The sequence below is a fragment of the Gekko japonicus genome, unplaced genomic scaffold (genome assembly GCF_001447785.1).
Source record: "Gekko japonicus isolate JY-2015 unplaced genomic scaffold, Gekko_japonicus_V1.1 scaffold804, whole genome shotgun sequence".
Classification (NCBI taxonomy): Eukaryota; Metazoa; Chordata; class Lepidosauria; order Squamata; family Gekkonidae; genus Gekko; species Gekko japonicus.
This window is the reverse complement of record NW_015159735.1, coordinates 78,846-93,094: the sequence shown is the minus strand read 5'-3', so window position 1 is coordinate 93,094 and position 14,249 is coordinate 78,846. Positions and strand designations below refer to the sequence as shown.

General features: G+C 46.6%; 1 protein-coding gene across 1 annotated transcript in view; it reads right to left on the bottom strand.

Moving 5' to 3' along the window:
• SLC13A4 (solute carrier family 13 (sodium/sulfate symporter), member 4) overlaps positions 1-14,037 on the bottom strand; it is an 81,289-nt gene extending 67,252 nt beyond the window's left edge. The window contains exon 1 of the mRNA XM_015429315.1: positions 13,987-14,037. Within this exon, the coding sequence (XP_015284801.1) occupies positions 13,987-14,037 (51 nt within the window). The remainder of the gene's footprint in view (positions 1-13,986) is intronic.
• Positions 14,038-14,249: the final 212 nt, after the last annotated feature.

The window sequence follows — 14,249 nt, the reverse complement described above, 5'->3', positions numbered from 1 at the left end:
AACATTGGTACAGGTCGATATCTTAATAGAATTTTTCCACAAATATTCCCAAACATCAATAGTCACTTCTTTGTTCATATTAATTGCCCATTTTATCATTTGTTCTTTAACCATTTCATCTTCAGTATACCATTTTAACAATATTTTATACATATTTGAAATCTTTTTTTTCCCTCCACTCTCCCATATATTCTCTATTTCATTTTTTTCTTCCCTAAAACCATAATTTTTTTTTTTATCCAGTTTAAAAACATCATAAATCTGCATATATTTCAACCATTCATATTTATAGTCAATTTCATTCTGCTTTTTCATTGTCCATTCTGTTCCCTCTTTTTTAATTAAGTCTCTATATGGCAACCATTCTTTGCCTTGCTGTCTTGAGTAAGGTGTTAAAACTTCTGCTGATACAATCCACATCGGTCTTACCTCACGAAAATATTTTTTATACCTCATCCATGTCGCAAATAATGCTTTTCTTACCAAGTGATGTCCAAAAAAACCATCCATCATTGTCTTATCATACCATAAATAAGCATGCCATCCCAATTCTGATGGGGAATCTTCTTCAGATGAACTGGATGTATCAGATCCTGAACTTCTCGAACCACATATCAATTTTTTATTGCTTTTATGCTACACACTACATAGAAACAAAGGATGGGTACACACTAACACACTAGAGGGGATAGGACAGTATAAACTAAAAGAAAAGCTAAACATGAGTTATATATATTGCTGTTAGTAAACACTCATTCACGTTTCTCATGAGTGAAGCTTCTTTTCCATTTACAACAAAAAATAAAAGATTATTATGTATTTGCTCTGAGCAAGTGAATATGGTATTTAACCCTTCAGATTAGTACATATCAATTACATTCTCTTCTTGTTCTTTCTTCCCTTCTTTTTATCTTTGTCAGAGTCAACTTTTGGTTTGGGGAGCTTGGGTGCGGCTGCTCCCAATTCTGATGGGGAATCTTCTTCAGATGAACTGGATGTATCAGATCCTGAACTTCTCGAAACATATGAGCTGTATTCTCCTTCTTCTTGATGACTCCTCTTCTTCTGTTGGAGTTTTCTTTGGTAGACCTTGAACGTTCTCCAAAACCGTTTTGCTTTATCAACAGAGTCAATCTTTTCTTTTGAATCCTTGCACTTGAATATTAATCCTTCTGGTAGAAGCCATCTGTAGTTTATTGATTTCTTTTGTAGAAATACAGTTAAGTCCTTATAGTGTCTTCGTTTCTTTCTGATTTCAAACAGTACATCCTTTAGAACTCTTATTTCCGCATCTTTAATCCTCAAGATATTTCCATTAGTAGCTTTAAGAACCACGTCTCTTGTAGAGCGTTTCGAGAAGCTGACCATAATTTCCCCAGGCAGGTTTTTTTCCTTTATATATTTGGGGTATGAGCTAGAGACCACATCCAGATAGCTTAATAAATCTTAAAACTTCATACCTGTCACTGGGGATAGTGCTTCCCCTATCGCTGGGGGGGTGGGGTCGGAGCCCATTTAAAAGTTCAGCAGCAGCAGCAGCAGCAAATAGCAGAAATGGACAAATTGAGCATAGGACTTCAAAATAAGCCAGAGGAACTTTTTTGGGATAGATGGGAAGGAATTTATACCTGGCTAAAGATAAAGAAGATATAACAAAATTGAGTATTGGCTAGTAAAAGAGAATTGATGATAAAAATTCCTTGGCATCAAGCCTTGGAAGCGGCACTACTCAAGCCCCATGGCTGGGAGCCCTCTGTAGGGGCTCTGGGAGGGAACCGGCGATAGCCGGACCCCCTCCTGTCTGCTGTGGGATGGCTGCACTGAGCGGAGCTCCACTCGAGTATGTCCGCCAGGCGAGGAGCCAAAACCGAAATCTGTTCTGACCTAGTTATCATTCTCATGGATTTGCAATCCCGTCATGAGACAGCACTACAGTACATTACACAGAACAGAGGATATAGGTGATTAACTGCCTCATAGTACAGACACAGCTACATCTCGAAGAACAGGCACTATATTCCAAAGGCTTCATTTACTGAAGATACCAGAAAGGCAGGACCTCTCAATTTCATTCCAACAACCATCTGTTGTAATAATCACTACTTGCCAGTCATTAAAATATTAAAACCAGACCATCCACAGACAACACAGGTCTTTCTACATATTTTGGGGACTTCCTAGACATATAGAAAAGGCCTATTTTGTAAATCAATCAAAAGAGAAAGGATATAAAATAGCTTGATTAGGACAGTATTCTCTCAGAAGCATGTAACTTTGAGAACAATCAAAAACCAGTTCAAGGAAAAATACAGGAAGCTAAAGAAAATAGATTACTTTACTCAAGTCTCCAAGAGCTTATAGAATCCTGGCAGGAGAGTCAAATGTAGGAAGGAAATTTCCCCTTTCTATTTATCGTAGGCCCCCAGCTTGTGGATGGTAATTGAACATTTTCCCACTACATAAGTTGCTCTGAGAAGTTTTAAAAGTTGAACTGCAATTAATAAATGTATAAATGGGGTACAGTTAATTGCTGGTGCAAAGCCCAGGGCCCAAACATGCCTTAGGATTGAGACCTGGAGGTCCAGGGGCCACGAAACGGAGGTGCAAACCTATTACTTTTCTTTTTGTTTGTTCAGTCGCACAGTCGAGTCCGACTCTTCACGACCCCATGGACCAGTTCACGCCAGGCCTTCCGGTCTTCCACCATCCTCTGAAGTTTGCTCAATTTCATGTTCGTTGCATCTATGACACTGTCTAACCATCTCATCCTTTGCCGTCCGCGTCTTCTTTGACCTTCAATCTTTCCCAGCATCAGGGTCTGCTCCAGTGAGTGCTCCCTTCTCATTTGGTGGCCAAAGTATTTGTGCTTCAGTTTCATTATCTGGCCTTCCAGGGAACAGTCAGGGTTGATTTCTTTTAGGATTGACTGATTTGATCTTCTTGCAGTCCAAGGGACCCTCAAGAGTCTTCTCCAGCACCATAGTTCAAAAGAATCTATTCTTCAGTGCTCAGTCTTCCTTATAGTCCAACTCTCGCAGCCATACATGACTACTGGGAATACCATTGCTTTGACCATGCGGACTTTTGTTGGCAGGGTGATGTCTCTACTTTTTATCATGCTGTTTAGGTTCGCCATCGCTTTCCTCCCAAGGAGCAGGCATCTTTTAATTTCATGGCTGCTGTCACAGTCTGCGGTGATCTGGGATCCCAGGAACGTGAAGTCTGTCACTACTTTCACGACTTCCCCTTCTATTTGCCAAGGAGTGATGGGGCCGGATGCCATAATCTTAGGGTTTTTTTGATGTTGAGCTTCAAGCCCACTTTTGCGCTCTCCTCTTTTACCCTGAGCAAGAGGCTCTTTAGGTCCTCTTCACTTTCTGCCATTAGAGTGGTATCGTCAGCATATCTGAGGTTGTTGATCTTTCCCCCAGCAATCTTAATTCCCTTAATAACCTATTACTATATGCTCTATTTCTTTAATATCAGAAACAGAATACAAGTTTACTTATTTAGCTTATTTATAGCCCATCTATTTCACTGAGACTCAAGGCAGATTACAAAGTACACACACACACACACACAGAGCACTGATTATAAAGTACAGGGTATCAGATAACACAGTAGGAATACAACATTGAACAAAGTAAGCAACAGTATGACATACAATTCTCCAGGTATTACAACTGATCTCTAAGAGACAGAGATCAGTTCTCCTAGAGGATGTAGTGGCTTAGGAGGGCAGACTCTGGTGTCATATCCCAACTGAGTCCTCTTCCATCATCACACTTCTCACTCCCCAGACACTGCCCCCAAATCTCCAGCTTTCTGCAAACCCCATTTAAAGGGACTGCAGCACCTATTCGGTTGTCAAATGCACTAGGTACACCACTGGTCTCCCATCTAAGTAATAACCAGGGCCGACACTACTTAGCAGCTAAGACTTGACAAGATCAGGCTAGCCAGGGCCGTCCAAGTTAGGGCTCAACAGAACTAATTAAATTACAACATGAACTGCTGACTGCCCTGAGAAATGCAGAATGTGGGACTGCAAAGGTACAGGGAATGCAGTATCCATTCCCCCACTCCCATATGAAGGTGCCCTTACGCACCCACTACAGATAAATTCCATTACAAGAATGCCATGATAAACATTTCTGTTTTGGACATTGTGCTGAATGATAGAACTGTGGGAAGCTTTTTGACTTCCTCAGGTAGGCCATTCCATAAGGTAGGAGCCACTACAGAGAATGTATGTGAGCAGGGGGCTCCTGATCTTATCAATTTGCATGGAGAAACTATTAAGAGAGACTGTTCTGGTGACAAAAGCTGCTGCAGTGAAGTATACTTGGAGAGGCAGTCCTGCAGGTACGCAGGTCCTAGGCCATGAAGGGCCTTTTAGGTGATAACTTGTACCTTGAATTAAGCCTAGTAACTGACAGGTAGCCAATGTAACAACTGCAAGATGGGTGTGACACGAATGTTCTGCCTGGTTCCCACTAATAATCAAGCGGCCACATTTTGTACCAACTGGAGTTTCTGAGTTGACTGCAAGGGAAGACCCATGTAGAATGCACTATAGTAGTCTAGTCTTGAGGTAACCATAGCATGGATCCAAATGGTCAGTTCAGCCAAGTCATGGGGGAGGGGGCAACTGCCAGGTTTGTTGAAGCTGATAGAATGGTCTTTTTTTTGGGGGGGGGGGGACTTGCTTCTCCAGTAGTAACACTAGGTCCAGTATAACTCCTAGGCTCAACTGAATCGGAGAGCCATCAGCTGGATCCAGTGGAAAATGGGAAGCACGGTGCCCTTTAAGATCTCAGCCTTCCTGACCAGCATTACATCCATCTTATCAGGATTCCATTTTAATTTGTTCATCCTTAGCCACTTAACCATAGCAGCAAAACACTGGTTCAAGATCTCAATAGAATCACTGGGTGATTTGGATACAGAAGTCCAGAGCTGGGCATCATCAGCATATTGACAACAGCCTACTCCAAAACTGCAAATGATTTCTCCTAAAGGCTTTACATAGTGATTGAATAACATGGAGGATAAGCCTGAGCCTTGTGGAAGGCTGCACAGCAAGTCCCACACCGGTATTCAGTAGCCACCTTCTGAGTTCAACCTGTAAGGAATGACTGAAGCCAGTCCAAGGTGCAGTCCTTAATCCCAGCTTCTTCCAGCACCTCAATAAAAATGGCATGAACCACTGAATCAAAGGCTGCTGATAAATCCAGTAAGAGCAATACAGAGGCACGGCCTTTATTGGCACCCAAACGGAGATAGTTAACTGAAGCCACCAACACCGTCTCCATTCCATAGCTTGGTCTGAAGCCAGGGGTCTGGAACAGGTGAGTTATCCAGGAAGGCTCAGAGCTGTTCTGCTACTGCTCTCTCAGTCACCATGCCCAGGAAAGGGTATGTTAGAAAATGGGTGATGATTGGCCAAATAATTCCTCTCTAGTGATTTTTTGTTTCAGGAGATAAATGACCACCTGCTTTAATGACCTGCGGAATGATCTCTGGGCCAGTGACTGATTTATGATGTATTTCAGAGCTTCGTTGATACGGTCCTTACATCTTTTCAGCAGTGAAGAAGGGCATGGATCCAGCATACAGCAGATGGTCTTCATAGATCCTACGATCCCAACATCCATTATAGGTAATGGATCAAAATGATCCATAGATGGACCAGATGATGTATTGAGTGATTCACCCCCTCCAAGTGTTGCTACTGCATTGCAACCAGCATCCTAAGCAGAACGTATTTGAGAGATTTTGCCAGTAAATAAATTTGCAAAGGCATCTCATCCTGTGGATTCAAAGGTTCTGACTTCCGGGTCAGCAATGAATAGCCCCCGCCAGTAGTCCATCCTGCCACAATCCTTTGTCCTACAACTATTTTTCCCAGGCTACTCCAAGGTATGAAAGGAACATGATACTCTCCTCATGCTTTATTATCTTAATTGAATAGTAAATATTTATTATCTCATGGTATGTTAATTGGCTGTATACTAGCTGTTTGATATTTTTGTCTTCAGCCTCCCTTAATTCCATCTTCATTATCCCACGAGGTTTGTAACTTGTAATTGGATAACTCTTGTCACCTCAAGAGAAGGGATCTCATCCCTCTTCTTTTCCTTCACTCTCAGTTTACTTGTTTAATGATCTTGAAATTAGTTTTAGCTGACTTCTACGTTGTCTAGTTTTGGATCTCAACTTCATTAAAAACAAACGACATGGAGTAAACAAAGCCAGATTGCATGAGAATATTTGTAATAGTAGAAACTCAAACTGGGAAGGAAATTAATCTGCAAAAGCGATTTGCAAAATTTGTTCCTCTCCTTCAGTTCAAAAGTAAACGTAACTCAAGCCACCAATGTAATTCAGCCCCGTTCCTTGATGAAAGCAGTTCACAGCAGGAGAAGCCCATGGAGAACTACTCTTTTCTCTCCGTACAGGAAAAAAACAGGGCACTCACAGCTGCATACTTAAATCTAGAACAAAAGATGGCAAGTGGGAGGTAATTTGAGTTGGGCTCAGCAGCCTTGGAAGCAATCACAGTGTGTTCCTGGACATGGGCAGAGTGAATGGCTGAGTAATATGATCCAGGCATTTAAACATCTTCTACTCAAAGGACGGCCTTAAAACCTGGCTTGCAATGAGATTTGCTCATTGGAACCTTTTAAAAAAAATGACCTGGAAGCTACCCCCCCCCCCCCGTAGTCTACAAATGCACTAAAAAGCAAAGATTTCCCTTAGAATTTTTACTTGTCATTGTCTTTGACTATAAGAACCTTGTCAGCCAAAGGGCAACACCTTTTCTGGGGAGACTGAAGCAGTTATTTTCTTGCTGGTAGGGATTGGATTCCATAAACAAGGAACAGAGGTTCACATACATTAGTGCAGTGCTTTGTTGCAGCGATATATGTCTGCCAGTTTGGTGTAGTGGTTAGGTGCGCGGACTCTAATCTGGGAGAATCCCCACTCCTCCACTTGCACCTGCTGATGTGACCTTGGGTCAGTCACAATCTCTGGCACAGCTGTTCCTGAAAGAGCAGTTTGCGTCAGAGCTCTCTCAGCCCCACCCACCTCACAGGGTCTGTTGTGGGGAGGGGAAGGGAAAGGAGTTTGTAAGCCGCTCTGAGACTCCAAGTGAATCTCGTCTCTTCTTCTTCTTAATTACCAAGTGAGTTTCCCTGAAGAGCCTGCAAAATGCATTGAGGATTCTAGGGTTGCCAGCTCTGGCTTAGGAAATTCCTGGAGTTTTGGGGAAGGTTCCTGTGGAGGGGAGACTATGGGGAGGGAAGAAGAAGAAGGAGGAGGAGGAGGAGGAGGAGGAGAAGGAGAAGGAATTCCGGAGGGATTTTGCCCTAAAGTTTGCCCTCTGAAGCGGCCACTTCCTCCAGGAGAACTGGTCTCTGTAGCCTAGAGATCAGTTGTAATTCTGGGTAGGGTTGCCAGTTCCTTACCTGCTGCTGGTGGGGGGATTTGGGGGGCATTCCAGGGGTGAGCGGGGATGTCATCGATGCAATGACATCACTTCTGGAAGTGACATCATCGTGTCGGCGATTTTGGGGCAGTGCTCTACTTTTGGGGCATAACTCTATGGTCAAATTGGCTAAAAACCATAGAGTTTTGCCCCGAAAGTAGAGTGTCACCCACAATGTCATGATTATGTCACTTCTGGAAGTGACATCATCATGTCAATAACATCACCAAGGGATATCTTTTTTGGGGGTGGAGTTTTCCCTGACAGCTGGCTGGCTGGTGGCAGGCCCAAGCCTACAAAAGTGGGGGATCCCCCACCCCGACCTGGGGGCTAGCAAGCCTAATTCTGGGAGATCTCCAGGCCCCACATGGAGGTTGGTAACCCTAGGTATTCCACTCTTGTCCATCTGCATCGAGCACAAGAGGATAGCAGATGGGCCAGCTCAAGACGAGCTTCCTGGTTCAGAGTTCACCGGGACCTTAACTAAGGAACTGTTTTCCTAGGAAAGGATCTGATTGGCACCATGCAGGACTGGTTCAAGGTATTTATCATCCCAAGGGAGTTACATCCATTCCTCGTTCTCATGTCACCAGTGACCAGTGGTGGCACAGATCCAGAAAGGTGATGTCCATTGCCTGCATGCCACTGTGGGCCACAAATGAGCCAAGCCCCTGTGGTTTGTCACGACCCTCCTCACAGCGCCATCCCAAGCAGTTGCTTAGCTGGTTTGGCCACAGAACCAGTCCTGGTATCATATATAAGAGTACCTTGAGTGAAAATTAAGTATGGGGGTGGGCATTTCAGAGGGAACATTCTCCTAGCAGAAGGGATACATGAGATGGAGTGGTCCAAAGCTTGCGTGAGGCAGCAGAAGAGGGTAAATTTCATTTCCTATTCTCAGGCTGTTTCTTTAACTCTGAGCAAAACAAATTTAAGTCTCATAATTGAGCTGGTGTGGTTATAGTGTTTAGAGTATCAGATTGGGGTCTGGGAGACCCAAGATTGAATCCCCCCTCTGCCATGGATCCTTGCTGGATGATTGGGGCCCGTCACACACTCCCATCTTAACCTACCTCACAGGGCTGTCGTGAGGATAAAAAGGAGGACAGGAGAATTATGTAAGCCGCTTTGGGTCCCCACTGAGTAGAAAGGTACAATGTAAACAGAGAGAAAGAAAGACTGAGTAGGGCAGGTTTTCCTGTCACACGACTCCATGTTGGGAAAGGCTTCCCTTGCTCCTGGTCTACACGTGAAAAGCCCCTAAACTGATGTTTATTTATTCAGTCCTCCTGCCTTTCTAACGTTTTGGTGTTGTCACCAATTCAGGGTTGCCAAAAGCAAAGGCACACAGGAGAGGCACAGGAGGACTGGTTTCAAAGGTGGCGGCTCTGCCTTCGGTGTCCCCCTGCTGACCACTTGTCTTGCCATGCTCACCTTGGCAACTGGGCCGGCCAGTTCCTTCTTTGCTGACCCAATCGGTTACAGTTATAATGAAGAAAACACAAAATTACTTACGCTACTGGAGTATAAGAGCGGCAAGGGGAGCAGAAGGAGCGGGATCAGGATCACCAGCAGCAGGTTTCTGGCTCGGAGGAGCTCCCTGACCACAGTCATCCTGCCACACCTGCAGCTTCTCCTCTTCTAGTCCCTGGCCCTGGTCTCCTCCGTTGGGCTTCTTCAGCCCTTGGGCAGCTGTTGCCTTCTGCAACCTCCTGGGTTCTTTGTTACTCTTGTTTGTTCTTCTTGTAAGGAAATGCTGTTGAGGGTTTCCAAGTTCCTGCGCCTTTATGTGGGGCTGACTAATGCATCCGCCTGACCATCCCACCACGAGCACCTGAGGAGCATAGTGCTCTTTTCATGAGTTGTCACCAAAAAAATCACGAGGCTGCTCCCTTGGTGCCGGTCTCTCTTCCATCTTCCATCATTGTTTCCTTTTTATAAGTCACACATGCAGGAACCCGAATGTAACATTCATTTTAGGTCTGCCCCACGACCTCAACTGTCTTCCTGCCCCTTTCCCACTTTCAGGTATGGCCCCGTTCGTTCCAACCGAGAACAAACTAAACCCCTGGAGAAAATGTTCAGCTTTTATGAAGTTTTATTTTCCTTCCTTTGATGCTTTCTTGCATTCCTGGCTGTATTTTTCTTCCCCTTAACTGCTTAGAGATTATCTCTCCCCTACTTATTTTTCTCCCTTCTCTGCTGGGAAATCCACAGAGCAGCAATTCTTGCAAAGATTACCTTGCACTCAAAATAAAAACTTCCGAGCAAGTCTCGGCCTACTACAGTTCACCAATGAGAAGGAGGGAAGGTGGTAGAGACTCCACCCAGTCTCCTAAAGACAACAAAACCAATGTTAATCTACAAGAAGAGCTATTCCTTCTCCCCCACTCCTGGTTGCTGTGATTGTTTCGAGGCCAAATAGTTCCGGTGACATGAATCTTAATCAGCAATAGGAAAAGCTCAAGTTTTCACATTCTTCTCAGTTGCTTCAAGAAAGTTTGTTTCTTGCATATTAAGTTTAGTTGGGACCAGTAGCACAGACCTGCACAGATTGTGAACCACAAAGCTCTGTGTAGACCTAGGGTGGTCAACTCTGGGTTGGGAAATTCCTGGAGATTTGAGAGTGGATCCTGGGGATGGATGGCTGAGGGTGGGGCTTGGGAAGGGGCGGGACCTAATACCATAGAGTCCACCTGTAATGTATCGGAATCCTCACTTGAATCGGCCCATTTACATTCAATGTTAAGCTTCAAGCCATGAAATGATTACATGAATCACCTCATAGGACTCCCGTGTTAAGCTTCGAGCCAGACCAGGGCTCCTCTGAGCGAACTTCCTATTGGTCGCTTCGTAACAGCGACCAATCAGAACGATACCATTCCCTAGGAGGGAAAGACTCCCATTGGTCTTTATCCTAGCAATCTCATTGGTTGTTAAATGTAAATAGGCGTGGCTACATTAGCCCGGTTATGTTTAAAAGGAGCATAAGCTCCCACTGTTTTCTGTTCTGGTTTCTTACTGAGTTGAGTGCTTGTTCGTTACTTCCAATAAAGCTGAATCACTTGCTGAATCACTCTAAGAGTCCTTTGTTAGTACGATCTAACAATTGGCGACGAAGGTGGGATGTTAGAGCAGGTAGGCAGCCCTGCGGACATCCACACTTCGGACTCGGAAGAAAGCGGGCAAAGCATGTGGCGGGAAGCACCAGCGCGGCTCCTGTTGGGCTCGTGATGTCGACTGCAGAGCGTGTGGGCGGCGTGGTCATCTGGCCAGAGTCTGCAGATCAGCGAAGAAGGATCCCTCAACTAACAACCGGTCAGCGCAGAGGGGCACTCCAGTCAGCACCCAAGGCAAGACCCGTTCCTCAGCATCGGAAGCAAGCTGCCAGTTGACGGCGACCTTGTCGAGCGCATCGGCCGTAAATCGCACCAGCAGCCAGGGCAAGATCACCGTGACTCCACTCCTCGACGGCCGACCCTGTACAATGGAGGTGGACTCAGGATCGTCCGTGACGGTGATTTCTGCCGCGTCCTGGCGCCAGTTGTTCCCGAACCGAAGCCGGCGGCGGCTCCAGCCTGCGGGAACCAGAGTGTCCGACTTCCAGGGCAACCGAATTCCCTTGGCCGGACGGGACTCTGTTACTGTTGAGTATAAGGGGAAATGTGTTAAACTGTCATTCCTGATTGCAGAGGGAGACCGGGTTAACCTGCTAGGGTTAGATTGGTTTGAGCCATTGGGCATCGGTATTTCTGGGATTAACAGGATGTCTGAAAATAAATGGGGCATGCTGTACGACCTGTTCCCTGATGTATTTGCCGAAGGGTTGGGAAGGTACAAGGGCCCCCCGGTTGCGTTTGACTTAGATCCGTCAGTCAAACCTATTAGGTTGAAGTATCGGAAAGTACCTGTGTCTCTCAAACATAAGGTGGAAAAAGAGATTGACAAACTAGTTGAGCAAGGGGTTTTAGAGCCAGTACCATACAGCAAATGGGAGACCCCGATCGTAACCCCTGTCAAATCAGATGGGTCCATACGACTATGCGCCGATTACAAATGTACGATTAACAAGGCGCTGCAGCAACATTCGTACCCGGTCCCGGTAATAAGCCACATTTTGGCTTCCCTGGGGGGTGGCAAGATTTTCGCCAAATTTGACCTGGCCCAGGCATACCAGCAGTTGCCTGTCACCCCGGAGGCTGCCGAGGCCCAAACAATTGTAACCCACCAAGGGGCTTTTAAAGTGAACAGGCTGCAATTCGGGGTCAACGTAGCACCTGGGATTTTTCAGGGCCTCATGGAACGTCTACTAAGGGGGGTACCTGGCACAGTGCCCTATTTTGACGACGTGCTGATTGCGGGCGGGTCTGAACAGGAACTACTGGACCGGGTTAAAGAGGTCCTCAGGCGTTTTCAAAATGCCGGTCTCAGAGTTAAGCGCTCAAAATGCACGCTCGGGGTGGAAAGTGTGGACTTCCTGGGGTTTCGCATTGACGCAGAGGGAGTCCACCCCACGGATGAGAAGGTATCCGCGATCCAAAACGCCCCCAGGCCGGTGAGTAAGAAGGAGCTCCAATCCTTTTTAGGACTCCTGAATTTTTATCATGCGTTTTTACCGCATAAGGCATCAGTGGCGGCCCCTTTGCACGCGCTTTTGCACAAGGAGGCAAAATGGAAGTGGGGGCAGGCCGAGGAAAAGGCTTTTGTGGGAGTCAAGGAGCTGCTGACATCTAATGCCGTACTCACGCATTATGATGAACACAAGCTCCTGGTGTTAGCTGCTGACGCTTCACCTTTTGGAGTAGGCGCAGTTTTAAGCCATCTGATGCCTGATGGGAGCGAAGCGCCTATCGCTTTTTATTCTAGATCACTATCTGCGGCAGAGCGGAACTATGCCCAGATAGACAAGGAGGGTCTGGCGTTGGTAGCGGCTGTCAAAAAGTTCCATGATTTTATTTTTGGCAGACGATTTTTGCTGGTCACTGACCACAAGCCGCTACTGGGGATTTTTGCGCCCGATAAGCAATTGCCTAATATCATGTCCCCACGCATGCTTAGATGGGCGATCTTTTTGCAGGCTTACGATTTTGACTTGGAGCACCGGCCTGGGAAAGCGATTGGGCATGCGGATGCCCTCAGCCGGTGCCCGGTGCCTGACATTGGCGCAGACCCTGCCCCCGCCTGTGAGGTCTTGGCAATTGAGGAGCTTCCTCGACCCCCGGTATCATCCAGGGATATCGCGAACCATACTGCTAAGGACAGCGTGTTGTCAAGAGTGCTGAACTGGGTTTGGAGGGGGTGGCCGGTAGGGGGCCTAGAGCCAGAATTCAGGCCATACAAAGCCCGCCAAAAGGAGCTTTCAATCTCGAAAGGGTGCATTCTCTGGGGGAACAGAGTGATAATTCCCGACAAACTTAGAAAGACTGTGTTGGATTCCCTGCATGAAGGTCACCCTGGCATGGTGCACATGAAGGCACTAGCCAGGGGGTATGTGTGGTGGCCGGGGCTGGATGCAGAGATTGAAGAGTGGGTTCACGTGTGCTCAAAATGTCAGCAAAATAGACCTGACCCCCCTCAGGCGCCACCGCAGCATTGGGAACCCACAGGTAGACCCTGGTCAAGGGTCCACATTGATTTTGCTGGCCCCATACAAGGGCAAATGTTCCTAATTGTTGTCGATTCAATGTCAAAATGGTTGGAGGTGGTTCTGATGCACGCAACCACTTCCCTGGCGGTAATTCATGCCCTACGCCGGCTGTTCGCATCACACGGACTGCCGGACACACTGGTCAGTGATAACGGGCCACAATTCACTTCCCAGGAGTTTGGTAAATTCCTAGCAGACAATGGCATTCGCCATGTAACGTCAGCACCATTCCACCCCGCATCTAATGGGCAAGCAGAGAGGATGGTCCGCACGGCTAAAGAGGCCCTGAGCAAACTTAATGAGGGGGACTGGAATGTCAGGCTGGCTGATTTTCTATTGAGACAGCACACTACGCCATCTAGTGTCACGGGCAAAAGTCCTGCGGAATTGCTAATGGGGAGGCGCCTAACGACCAGGTTAAACAGACTGCACCCAGATCTGAACGATCGTGAGCCTGACCAAAGAAATGGGCAAGCGTGTGTGCGCATATTCCAGGCGGGAGACAAAGTGTTTGCACGGAACTATGCATCTGGGCACTTGTGGGTTCCCGGGGTGGTGTCAGATAGTATTGGCACTCGCATGTATGTGGTACAGCTGGCCGATGGTCGAAAGTGGCGGCGCCACATAGACCAGCTTAAGAGACGTTGGGCGAAGGACAGCGCCGACTCTCCAACGGCCGAGTCCTCAGACTTTGATTTCAGACCTCCCGACATGGAGGTGAGTACGGGCCTACCTAGTACTGTCCCGATGACAGGGCATACCCCTGGCCTCGGAACCACTAACCCAGACGTAAGTGAGCCTGATACAGGTTGTGCAGAACCTAGGGCTGACACCCAGCAGAACTTACCCTCTGAGCCTGCACAGCCCCGCAGGTCTCAGCGTGAGCGGCGAGCGCCATCGTACCTGGCTGATTATGACTGCAATAAAGTATTTGGTTTTGACTAATGTATGTATTATCGATCAACTGTAAATATTTTAAACGATGGTGTTGTCTTAACTTAGGGGGGAGGAATTGTAATGTATCGGAATCCTCACTTGAATCGGCCCATTTACATTCAATGTTAAGCTTCAAGCCAGACCAGGGCTCCTCTGAGCGAACTTCCTATTGGT